Consider the following 14,152-nt stretch of genomic DNA (forward strand, 5'->3'; position numbering starts at 1 on the left):
CCGTTTTAAAAAAACTAACTCATGAGAAACTTGCTGGTAAATAAACTTATTTTGTCTTCTGCATATATGAGCCTTAAAAAGTTATTTTATATTATATTTTTGAATGTACGTCAGAGGTCCGAGAATGATTGTTTATTTCTCCTTGTTATACACAATAGTTATTTCGCGGTCGTATACCAGCAATGGTATGGCGCTATCGTCCATAAACAATTGGCAGTATAATTAAAATTAGACCTTGCTTTTTTTTTATATTTTTGATGAATGGTGTGTCCGTAATTGTCACAACTATGCTGTGAGACTCAGTGTCGACCTCTGATGTCGTTTCAAGCTGCGCCCTGCGGAGCATATTAATTTTAATAATTGCACATAGTATGTCGATTTTCTCTGGAGATTCAATAAATAAAGTATTCATTATCGTATTCGTTCATTTTAATTCAAAGTATATGTTTACATTAACTTGGTACAGTGAATATATATTGAAAGTGTTTGCTATATATATATTTATTGATATTTATTTTAAAAAAAAATCAGCACCTCGGGGCCGAAATGCATTTGATCCGAATCATCGATAATTTTTTACTTATCAACACTTTAAACTTGAATTGGCGCCATCTTGCGGGTGAAATATTGCTGTATTCCTCGGCATGGCTTACAATGCTCAGTATGCAGGGATCTCTCAATCATTTATACAAACATTCTATCAGACATACGATACAGCATCGAGTCCTGAAGATAGAGCCCAAAAATTACAGCCATTTTATCACGTAAGGCGGCTATGTCAACCGAAGTCGTAATCGTTTTAGTCATAATTATAGGGAAAAAAAATAAAACAAAAAAATAGGTTTTGAATTAATTTTACCCAAACGGCTATTAAAGCTTCGGGACTAAGATATTTTTACAAGTTGAACGTATCCTTATTTTACCGGGCCTAATTATTATGACATGAGCATGGCTGCAATGTATGAACCACTACCAAACAAGTTGATCACTGACTTCTCAAACCTCACACAGAATGTGAGAAACTCTGACAAGTTCAAGCAAAGTTTAATACATATATGATATTCAAGAATTTTGAATAACTTTTGTATGTTTGCTTGTACTTTGCTCTTTAATTTAAATGGCTGTTACATACACTTCCATCAACCAAATTTAATTTCTCCACTCTTCAAACTTGAGTCATACGTGTCCTACACCATGACTCCACCATAGTAAAAACTAGGATGAAATTGTTCCATATCTTTACTTTTCAATACCTTTTTCTGTCCATAACAGAGAAATGTTATTAAACAGGTAGAACCATTAAATATACCTTAGTATAGAGACAGGGGTAGTAAATTAAAATTTTTGAAATGGTGACTCCACTCATAATATCTCCACTGTGGAGAGTGGAGAAATTAAAATTTGTATTGACTGTAGTTTACCTGTTAACCCTCCCATATTTAACTCAAAGTACATGTATACGCCTCTGACATTCAAAGACTTCTCCCTCATAATCACCCAAATACAAAATTGAAAAACCAGCATGTTTTGAGAAAATTGACTACAATTAAAATGATTGACACTGAAGGGTAAAAATTGTAATTATTATCTGGTCTTAAACATTCAAAATGGCTCAATTATGACAACTTCTCAAAATGTCACCTGAAAAAAAAGACCTTCCATCATCAACATGTGAAACTGAAATATTTTGGGTCAGACTTGAACATTAACTCCTACAAAAATGTGGTTTTTTTATGTGCTACAAGACTTTACATTGATTAATTATGAAACATGTCGCAGTGCAATAAAATCAGGGCCCATTTTCATAGAAAAAAAATAATCTCAAGATTTTCCTCAAATATCAAAGTTCAAAAAATCTGATGGGAAAGAATTCTGTTGAGGAAATTCTTACAATTTAAACAAACTGCTCAACACAGCAGAAACATGTAAATAGTTTGTGATAGAAAAACAAAACTTTTAGCTTACATTAACTCTGTTTTTGTACTTCTGCTTTTGCTACATTTAGGGGGGATTGAATAGGAATCATGAAAACAACCCTTTTATTGATTTCTGGAATGTTACTTAAAAGATCTTGTGCACCAGTGAATCATTACCCATCTACTACATGTACATGTGTACCTACCCAATTTTTTTGTTGTTGGTAGCAGGAAACAAGACTTGTATGTTTATTATTATTTCTTCCCCTAATTAATTGAGGATGTCCATTTCCAGTGTTACAAACTACTTTAATCTGGCATACTCAAAGATATATTTGATGGACTTTTTCTTTTTGGTGAAACTGCCTGATAGATATTAGATAAAATTAATATTGATCAATAATAAGTTTGAATTGTTGAGTAGTTTATGAGATGTATATTGCACTTGTTCAAACGTGATGCTTTGATGGATTTAAATATAATATAAATTTGTTAATAAAAGCATTGTATCCATACAGTCTTAAGATATCTTTAATATGCAATACTTTTTAACAGGAGGGTACTTGGACCAACACAGAAAAATGGGTTGGTCACTGGAAAATGGGTCATTTTTGTCCATTTCTGGTCCTTTTTTGCTATATGTGGGGTTCCACAGGAGCAGATAACGGACCACATCACATTCATCCTACAACCTGTACACCGTGTAGACTACTGAAGCCAAATAAATTGTGTTACAGTCACGAGTGGGGGTCAGGAGTTCCTGGAAGGGTCACTCACATAAAAATGAGGATTTTTATGCCCCCATGACAAACTGTCAGGGGGGGGCATATTAATTTACCCCTGTCTGTCCGCCTGGATTACACATGGCTTGTCCGGCAATCTCATGGTACAGTTTTTGAACTGCATCTAAAATATTTTACAGGATATTTCTGCACATGATCATTGATGAAGGTATGCAGGGTCAAAGGATTTTGATTTTCGTGAAATATTACAGATATTGGTGAAAGTTAGACTTCCTTATTTTCATTAGCAATAGGGCTATATGGCTTGCATGGCTATCTCTTCCTGTAGTTTTTGAACTATATCTAAAATATTTTTTGCAGGATGTTTCTACACATAATGATGGTGGGCAAGGTCATAGGATCTTGATTTTGTGAAATATTACAGAAATTGGTGAAAGTAAGACTTAGTCATTTTCATCAGAATTAGGGCTACATATGTATACTGAGGGCAGGGGATATAACTCTTGAAATCAGTGATATGTTTGTATCATATTCAATTTCACTAAAGCCTATCAAGCTTTCATTTGAAACAGGATGAAATCATTCCTAGTTACTTTGATGCTTACATGAGATTGATGTAAAATGTTGAATACAAATGTTTCATTGATTTGTAAGAGTTATGTCCCTTACCCTAGGTCTACTGTACCTCCTTAAGTTAGTTGATGTGTATGCTAACAGTGATGTATATGTACATTGTATTTTTTCAGGATGCCTGTTTTTTCACATTTGAAGATTTTGAAGCACAAGGAAAAGAAGCAATATTAAATAAAATAAAGGTAAAAAAGGAACATAGAATATTCCAACTAAACTCTTGTACTTGATATTAGGACTTACAACAATCATATGCAAAATCATGGGGTACAGCATTATTGCAGTCAAAGCAAATTCCACAGCAACAACAAAAGAAGCAATTTAAACACACTAAAGAGCAGTTGTAAACCATGTTGCTCATGTCATGTACATTACCCTTCCATATTAAAGACTTTTTCCTTCATTCATTATTTTTTTATGTTGTAATGTCATGAAATGGCACTCTAAAACTTTTTTTCATACTTTTTTTTAGAGTTTATCAATTGGACAAGTAGCTCATAGTGTAACTAAATGTGATTCTCAGCCTATGGCAGATGGTAGTATAATTGTCATGGTCATAGGACAAATTAAGGTTTGTAAAGCTAACACCTTATCTTAAGGAGATGAACCTTAGTAAGGGTCATAATGCTTTAAATCAATGATAGGTTTGTATCATATTAAATTTCAACAAAGCCTATCAAGCATTCATTTGAAACAGAATGAAATCAATCCATGTTACTTTGATGATTACATAAGATTGGTGTAAAATGCTTTAAACAAAAGTACTGGTGATTTTGTAAGAGTTGTGTCCCTTAGCCTAGGTCTACCTCCTTCAAGTAAGAACTAGACAGGTAGACTGATGGTCTGTCTCAATTGATCCAATATGGAGACAGTTTTATATTTAGAAATAACATTTTTGGAAGACACCTTCCATTTGTATTCAATAACACAATTATTATTTCAATTACAGGCTGTTTAAAGGTTTATGGTTATATTTCACCATTTTTCCTTTTTTTTTCATTCCACCAACACACAGTTGATCAGTCCACAAATATATATCCATTACAGTTTGAATCAGCTATTGTGACGTCAGGCGGGAATTTCTACTTTTTCAGTTTGTCTTGATTTGCCCATTCAGGGCAGAAGCATGGCATAGTAAAACAGGGGCAGCACTGGTAATTAAACTACAACAGGTGGCCTTTTAATAAATGATTTCTAGAAGAAACATTTATTGACAGACATAAAACAAACCTAGGTGCTGAGAATGGTTTGATTTATTGCTGTTATTACAAGGCTGACTGGTTTGATTCCAATATAAATTTGTACTTCACCACTATTATGAATATAGTGTCTCAACAATCCTACATGGTTAGTCTGTGTCATGAACCATAAGGATTTGCCTGAACAATTAATTTCAAACAAACAGATAGGGGCATATTGGTCTTCATTAAGTCACAGTTTTCATATAATACATTGTTTAATGAATTGGAATCATAACTGTTTAGTTGCTAGCAATGTTAGGCATCAAGTACATTTTGGTAGATCACATCATGAAAAGAGAAATCATTTTTAGCTCAACCGGCCATAGGCCATGTGAGTATATTGCTATCACTTGGCATCCTTTGTCAAATGTTACATGGTCACTGTTATAAAAAAATAGAGCATAGGGTTTAGATAGCAGTTTTTGCATATCTCAACAAAACCATTAGAATTAACAAAATACTGAAAGTGTTCTGTATGATGAGATCTATCTGAGGTCAAATTTTGGTGAAAATGTGTTGATCCATTTTGGAGTAATTGCCCTTTTTGAATTTTTTTTTTTTTGGTTGCTATTTTAAATGTAATTTTCTCCTCAGAAAGTACTGTACAGAATTCAATGAAAGTTGGTGTGATTGTTCCTTAGGGTATCCTGCACAAAATGACTGTTTGGAATTTTTATCCATGAAAAAACATGGCTGCTTTTACAAGAAATTAAATGTAGCTTATCAAACCATTTGAGCGATTCAGGCTAGTTCATAACTGCAACATGTAGATATATATGGAAAGTACAATCACTAAACAAGAAATGCTATATAAAGAGGAGGCCACAAATTGGTTTTGATACCCCTTCTTTCAGAGAACTTTTTTCGTCTTGAATATTTAGTTGATTTGGTAGTATCAGGTTTCAGACTTATGAAAACAGGAATTGGCATCAAACAACTTGCATGGGGTGATACCACTGTTATAATCAAATATAAAGTGAAAAATGGCATACAGACTGTATGTGCTTAAGAAGATATATTTCTAAAAAGTTTTTCCCAACTCCAGTGTAGTAAAAGTTATCAAAATCCAGAATTTTTAGAATGATAAAATAAGGTTCAAAGAATAAGGACAAATGTCAAGTACGAAATTCCTTAACTAGGTCAGTAGTTCCTCTTGAGTGAATTACATTCAATTGGCCAACTAACTATTTAAAATATATTGGACTCAAAATACATGTATGCATGGATATATATGCTTTTATACCCATTGCGATTCAATTTTTATTATTATTTTTTTTTTTTAGTATATCTTCCTCAATCCATGCTAGATAATAATTACAAATACCAATATAGTCAAACCTTGTTAATAAGTCAAAATTGAGGGACCGGGAAAAAATGTTGGAGTTATTCAAGGTTCGAGTCATCCAAGGTTGAGTATAACCCAGAAATATTTTGGTCGATGATTTTTTCTGCATTTACATTATGTGTTGTGCTTGTACCTTTACATGTACTTTATTTTACAAGGTACTTCTTGATGTCTTGCGTTGCATATAGGAAGATATTGTTTGTGTGTTGTTGATCATGTTTTAAATACTAAACGGCAAGGAATGTCGAAAGGAAATTCCTTTTTTATTTTTTTCTACATCGAAAACGTCCTAAGTACATAAAATGCTGCTTTTAATGACTCACAATCAGGTATATCGTTGAACCATGTGCTCAACATTACTATAATAAAGTTTGAGATTTAATAGTGAAATGAATGTAATAATATAAATACACTTACTGGTAGTATCGCCGGTTTGATGTTTAATTAAATGTTCAGATACAATTCATCTGTAATTTTTTTTTATTATTATAAAAACATCCGATATCACTGTTTGTGTGAATTCTGATGTGTGATTAAGAAAAAATTTCTTTCTTTTCACTACACACGCTATTTAGTATTAATTAAGTACACATATCAAGCCATAAATAGGGTCAACAAATAATTTTAAAAGCCACGCTAATCGTTGTAAAAACACATTTCGATTATGGTTTGTAGTAAAGCAATCAGTTTTCCAAATAATTAGTTGACTTCGAGACATCAGGATTAATTAACCTCTTAACTCCTATCCAGGGGATTGATTAAAATCGTCAAGTTATCTGAGATTTCGATTCTTCCAGGTTTGAGTCATCCGAGGTCAAATTTAATTGGATTAAGGAGTGTTTTGCTGGGACTTTGAAATTATTTCGAGTTATCTGAGATTTCAACTCTTCCAAGTTCGACACATCAATGAAATATAACAGATATAAAAGAAGCTAGAAAATTATGCTTAAAAACTTAAATTAAAGTAGATTGTAGCTACCTCAATTGTATTGGTTATGTGATAATTCATTATTTCTTTTTTTTTTCAGACTGATGACGATCAACCATTACCATATACACACACTTTTATTTTGAAACCACAAGACAGTTCATTTTTCATAGCCCATGAATTTTTCCGATTGGGTGTGCACAACTTCGGTAGTTAGAATAGATGTAACTAGTGCTTGTTATAAACCTGGAATGAATTTTGACTACTGGGAAAAGAAATGAAGGAGATTGATTGACGAGTAGGCTTTGTTGATTTTTTGGTGCACCTAATACTGTATTTTTCCTACGGATACTTTTGTTTGTTGATTTACACTGTCTATTTTTTACAAGCTGTTTTGTTGGTGAAAATACATGTACTAAATGTATTTCTTTTAAAAAAAAAAGGGAAAACCACATTTGTCTGCATTGCTGTAGATTTCATCCCTATTCCTTGGGGAATTGCTTTGATAATGAATAAATAGACAACTTTCACATTCGTCACTTACGCCAAATCTTTTGGAAACTGGTTTATGGTTTTATACTAGACAAAGAAACGATGTTGGATTCCAAGGCTTCAAAAACAGTTATAGTTACGTGGAAATATGTCTCCAAACATTAAAATATTGGAAATGCTTCTATAATATATGTATCATTTAAAAATTCCTGACTAATGGAATCAAGTTTCTGTTGCCTTGAATTCTGTCGCACTGTCATCCAGATCATACACCTGTTGACCCCAGTTGACCTCATTATAATTGAAGAACTTTCCCAGAATGGAAGCAAATGTGAAAGTCATCTATTTTGTTCTGAGCTTTTAGCGCTGCTGAAAACTTTGCTCACACCTAAACTTGATTCATAGCTTTCGATGCTGAATTTATTTTTGTGTACAACCTGTGCACTTCTGCAAAGTTATGACCTTAAAAGTTGGGAAATAAAATTTCAAAATACTTAAACTGTATATCATTTCAGTAAATTGTTGACATTGTTTTCAGGTCATGGGAATAAGTATTGTGAAATTTTTTCGATATGTGTATTGTTACTCTGATGACTGGTAAATGCTATGTATTTTGGAAATGAAATAAAAATCTTAAATGATAAATGTTTATAGTAGCTATCGTATTTATACAAATGCATGTAGTAATAGAATTATGTCAGAACACTATCAGTCTTGCATTTTTTTCAGTCAGTTAGTGGTCAGCCTTTCCCGATAGGTACTGTAAATGTATAATTTTTACATTTTTACGGTGGACAGATAAGTGTAAAAAAAAAATAGTACTTGGGAAATTGATTCTTATCATTTTTGAAACTGTGGAAATTGATTTCTGCATAATATAGACAGAATCTGCGAAAATGTATACATTTGCAGTAATTGAATTTAGCTCGTGTATTACCAGTGTCAAGATGTTTGTTTCTATGGCTATAGCCTTAATTATAAATAAATCCTCTTGAGTGCTATTTGCCTATTTAAGTGTAAATATTTGTAAGAATGAGGAAAAATGGGAAAATCAGAAATATGCATGTTAAAAACCCACCAATCTGAAAATGTAATATAACTCAAGGATGCGTTTTCTATTTGAATAGACCATTTTTTTCTATCTCTGCATCACTGGCTTTGCTCAGAAATTTTCAATAGAATCTTTGAAAAGTGATGTTTTTGACAGAGTTACATTTTACCTGCCTTGAAATGTTCATTTTCAGTGCATTTCAATAAATTGTAACTCAATTGTCCAGCATGATATAGAAAATCATGTCAGTTTCCTTGATTCTGATGGTGCAAATAGTCAAATTACACTATCAAAATAGTGGGGTTTTTTCATACCATGTTTCACCTACTACCTGATTCTTACAGGGACTGACACTTAATGAAGTAGAAAATGTGTTGACTGTTCGTATTTGCAACTTAAAATGTTTTTGTATTGATTGATATTTTGCTGTTCAGGAAGTGTGGCTATACTTGGCAAAACTTAAATTGTCGTCTACAAGGCTTATGTTGTTTACTGATCTTCATTCTGCTTTGTGTATTTCAAATCATGCACTTAAAATCTTGGAACTCAATTTTAAAAACAGAATTTTAACAGTAAAATCTTTTTTCATAAGAGATGCACACAAAATAGCTCAACGTAGAATTTGACAATAAAATCTTGTTAAAAAAATTTTCGGATTTTTCTTTATTATGAATTCCTTAATAATCAGAATAAATATTTATATGTGTATGTAGGAGACAAATTAAGTTCATGGTTAGGTCTGTACTGGACTTAGAAGGATTTCCTAAAGCAAAAACTTCAAAAAACAAAATTTTTTTTTATCTTTGGATCATTTGTGGTATAAAACTACCTTTTTTGACTGGGCATAATATTCAACATTTTAAATGACCCTAGCATCTTACAGAACCAATCTTTCTAATGAAAAGTTTAGTTAATTCTTAATTTAGTTGAAATGAAATAATACCCCTACTATATCTAGGACAATAAGAAATTTCAACTATTCTGATTCCCATCTTGAGGAGGTAGACCTAGGGTAGGGGACATAACTCTTGAAATCAGTGATATGTTTGTATCATGTTCAATTTCACACAAAGCCTTTCAAGCGTTCATTTGAAACAATGAAATCAGTCCAAGTAACTTTGATGCTTACATGAGATTGATGTAAAATGCTGAATGATTTGTATGAGTTGTCTCCCTTACCCTATGTCTACCTCCTTAAGGGATCTCTATCCAGAATAATAGGTGATTTCAACAATTCTGATTTCTATTTTAAGAGGTCTCTGCAGCATGCTTGTCATGAACTTAATTTGTGTCCATATTTTATGATTGTGTAGTGGACTGTTTACATGCTGTCATTGTACATCTAACATCATGTTATTTTTTTGTAATAACATTTACATGTAGGTTTAGAATTTTAAAAAATTCCAAAAACCTTACTATTGTGTTTTGTTTTGTGTCCTGGAAAGTGAAACTTTTGGAATTTAAAAGTGGTCTGGTTTAGATAGGTGTTTCGATTTCTTAAGAGTCAAATTGGATTTAAATTTATATAAAGAGACTTTATAAGGTGTTGGGTTTCGACAGGATTTCAGATTATTCAGGGTTCAGTTTAGACAGGTTTTCAGAAAATCCAGGGATAAAGACCAGACATGGAAAATAGACAAACACAACAAAGAAAAAGAAACAACCAAACACATAAAGTAACAAAATTAATGAGCACTCCACTGAAAAGTGGGAACATGGACAAGGTGCACCAGTAGGGTAAGTGTCATCTGCTGAGTTGCTGATAAAAGTTAAGTCTGGGATAGACGAAAGAGGATAGGAAAACTAGAGTGTGGGGGAGTTACTGACATTTTATTTTATTGTGATTTACTCTATTCAAATAAGTGAAATACCAGTTGTGGATTGTGTGATCAGATTTAAACACATTTAACTGAATGAGAATTTTAAATTTTATTATTCAAGAAACCATTGCTGGGATTGGATTTGATTTAACCCTTTATTTATAATTGGCTTATGCTTATGTTTAATTCAAAATTTTAAAATTGAATTATTAGCAGATTAATTGCTTCCATATCCATGCATCTATAAGCTCTACCATATTTCATATTTGACTTTTTTATTTTGATACTATTTCCTTAGAATTAGTGTGTCCATTCTATGGAAAGATCGTGCATTCTTGGCAATTTTATTGATTTATGCTGGATATCTTTTTTTTTTTTTTTTGGGGGGGGGGGGGTATGCAACTGCAAAAGCATTGCAGTTGTATAATGGCATGACACTGTCGTGGATGGCACTGTTGTTGTCTTTTGGGGTTGACATTTGGTATCTTGACAATAACTTAAGTAAAAAGAAGGCTGGTATTCATTTTTTATGTTGTTTAATCAAGCGGAACCCAAATTTGGCCAATATATCTGCCAACCTTATGCTGGGCTCAAATATTTTTAAAGTAAATCTTGTCTATTATCCACTGAAGAAAGTACATTAATAGCCTCTAAAGTGGATTGTTTGTAGAGTGATATGAACAGATCTATAAAGGATGTTGAGTATTGCAGCACGATGTGAAGGGTGATGTTAAGTATCATCAGGGACTGATACAAGAATTAAAAAAAACGGAAGAGCACACACCATCACACGTCAGTGATTTTTTTATCATTTGAACCATTTTTTTTCCCGAAAATGGGTAGGTTTGTGCATGGTTCCGTTCTTTGTCATGAACAAAAATTTCTTTTATCTTATCAGCAATTTCAGTAAAGTGGTAGTTCAAAAAATCATTTACGTTTGTCTCGATCATTTGCAAGGAAACCAGATATAAATACCAGTACATCATTGATTTTAATAGAAAAAAGGAAAGGATATGGTGAAATGCAATAAATGTACCACTGTATAACCTAAATACAAAATAGAAATACCTAATCTCAGTTTCCGCTATATAGATGACGTATTATCGTTAAACAATCCCAGTTCGTGGGATTTGATATATCGCATCTACCCAAAGAACTTGAGATAACAGACACAGTGAAGTCAGCCTCATATCTAGATCTACTCTTAGAGATTGATGGTAAAGGAAAACTATTGATCAAACTATAAGACAAACGCGATGACTTTTCATGGCAACATCCCTTCAGCACCTGCATATGGAGTTTTAATGTTACAACTCATACGTTATGCCAGATCTAGCCGTAACTATACAGACTTTTGGTTTCGCGCTAGACCTCGTACATTTAGTCTTCTGGAACTGGGTTATCTCTAGCATCTGACATGTTGAAAGCCACCGCAAATGTTAATTAGCTAAACATGTGTTTTAAAATACTTTATGTCTTTTATTTACATAAAAGAAGTTTAACCTACCGGAAATCGAACGATACAAATTCTAAATATTTGTTAAATACCTAGAAAACATTTGTAATGAAGACAGTTGTCAAAATGACCAGCAAGTTTGAATTAAGTCACTAATTTTACGGAATACAATATATTTTTGACAAAACGAACTTCAAGTTGGTAAAGGCAATTCGTTGGTTAATTTGATATGCTCGTTTCGCAAATTTTAAAATCTGTAATTTTATCAACCGGAATTACACACTCAAATAGCTAAAAACCAAATATGAAGTTCATTTTAACTGCTTTTACAGAGGATTTCCAGGATTTCTGAATTTTCTCATCAGGTAGGTCATTGTTTTTCTTAATTTCAGTCTCCTTCTCCCGTGTAATGGTAAAGAAACTGTATAAAACGTTTTAAATGGAAAATGGTTTACTACAATTTTGCCGATTTCAACGGCGGAACCAGCGTTATGCAATATGGCGCTCGGAAGTAAGAGGTTGGGGTATGGAGGAACGGAATTCCAACCTCTCACGTTGAAGGAGTACGATACATCCATCTGCTCCATGAGAACTTATTTATTCAACGTGTTATAGTTTTCCTTTCCTCTTTCGCCTACCCTTGACTTGACTTTTTTGTGAGCAACTCGGTGGGTGTTTCTAGAAAAGCAGAGGGCACTTAACCTGTTGGTACACCTTTCCAGTGCTCCCAGTTTTTAGTGGAATCTGATTTGCTGATTTACTAGTGTTACTTTGTATTATTTTGGTTATTTTATGTTCTTTGTTGTATTTGTCTGTTTTCCATATTTAGGCTTTGTCTCTGGACAACATTCTTTATATTTCCGCAAGAATCTTGGTTCCCTTGATTACTTTTTCAAATGTCACCATAAAGTCTTCAACAAGTGTAAATACACATTGAAGAAAGCTCTGGAAAGTTCCTGAGGTGATAAAATCAATGCTTACAAAAGGTTGACACTTCTTCAAAATAAACCCTTAAAGGCTCAAATAACAACACAAAGTCAAATTAATGACTAAAATCTGACTGTGGACAGGTACGTCTGCGATGGTGTTAACCTAGTTTAAAATGAACAGAAACAACAAACACACCATAAAATTATATTAGCTAAAAAAGACATCCAATTATCTCCATGAAATACCTAAACAGACATGGTATAGACAAATGAGAAGTCAACTTAAAGAATGCTCAGTTACCGAAAGCTAGCTCAGAACATATTAAAGATTGATAATACAGTCTGATAATAAATAAATATAATAGACAATTTAGAAAATAAAAACTGTCACATCAGTTATTGATGTGTCTGTGACCATTTCTCTCCCTTAATTGATTGTGTGACTTGGGTGAAAGTGTAACACCATTTCTCTCCCTCAACAGTAATATAATTTCTTTCCCTCGACAGTGTGACTTGTGTGCAAGTGTAATATCATTGCTCTCCCTAAAGAGTATGATGGTGTAATATCATTTCTCTCCTTCGGCAGTGCAACTTGGATGCTAGTGTAACATCATTTCTCTCACTCGACAGTGTGACTTGGGTGCAAGAGTTATATCATTTCTCTCCCTCGACAGTGTGACTTGTGATCAAGAGTAATATAATTTCTCTCCCTTGACTATGCGACTTGGGTGCAAGTGTAATATTATTTCTCTCCCTCGGCAGTGCGACTTGGGTGCATTTGCTGATGATGTCAAGGAATCGACCATTTTTATTCTGAAAAGGGGTCTTTGCATTATTTTGAAAAAAAAAGCAAAATTATTCCAAATATTGAGACAAAAAATATTTTAATCAGCCATGGACATGAAAAAAAAATCTAATGGCTAATTAAAGATTCAATGTTACCCCCTCCTCCCATTACTCAACAATGTATAGATTTTCAGATACAAATTTTAAACTCCAGCTGCTGCTGTAAAAATATTTGCACACTTGTGCAAACATTTTTCTTAATCCGTATCAATCCCACACACCCCACCCCCAGAGAAGAAAATTGCCAGTGCCTAGAGGTTTTAGATTTTTGAAGAAGAAACGACTATCCTAAAGGTTATGAAGCATACCCAGTCAAACAGAACAAAGGGTAGATTATTTGCTCCTAAAATGTACGATTATTTCTAATCAGTATGGTCAAAACTGACCAAGGTGTTATCAAGAACTTGAACAATGATTTAAAACATAAATGCGAATGTAACAGTTAATTAGGGCCCCGGCCGCTACTATGCAAGAGTAATCAAGAGAACCTAGGGTATAGAGGTAATCAAAAGAATGCAATCCAGGGACAAAGACAAGACATGGAAAACATACATACACACCAAAGAACATAAAGTAACTAAAATCATACATACAAAGTAACAAAAGCAAATGAGCAACTCGGACTCCACTAAAAAACTGGGAGCATGGACCAGGTGCATCGGCAGGGTAAGCGTTCTCTGCTTTTCTAGAAACACCCACCGAGTTACTCATAAAAAAGTCAAGCCGGTAGACGAAAGAGGAAAGGAAAACTATGA

The 14,152-nt window shown here is 33.1% G+C and overlaps 1 protein-coding gene across 1 annotated transcript; it reads left to right on the forward strand.

Moving 5' to 3' along the window:
* The first annotated feature begins 588 nt into the window (after window positions 1–588).
* LOC148617788 (putative nuclear transport factor 2) lies at window positions 589–9,761 on the forward strand. Its single transcript, XM_088585345.1, has 4 exons — window positions 589–764; window positions 3,406–3,474; window positions 3,762–3,860; window positions 6,904–9,761. Exons 1-4 carry the CDS (start codon window positions 645–647, stop codon window positions 7,018–7,020), a joined length of 405 nt encoding a protein of 134 aa, XP_088441471.1. The 5' UTR covers window positions 589–644; the 3' UTR covers window positions 7,021–9,761.
* Window positions 9,762–14,152: the final 4,391 nt, after the last annotated feature.

The sequence above is a fragment of the Perna viridis genome, chromosome 5, assembly GCF_037379345.1.
Source record: "Perna viridis isolate PV_CMFRI_1.1 ecotype Kerala chromosome 5, ASM3737934v1, whole genome shotgun sequence".
Lineage (NCBI taxonomy): Eukaryota > Metazoa > Mollusca > Bivalvia > Mytilida > Mytilidae > Perna > Perna viridis.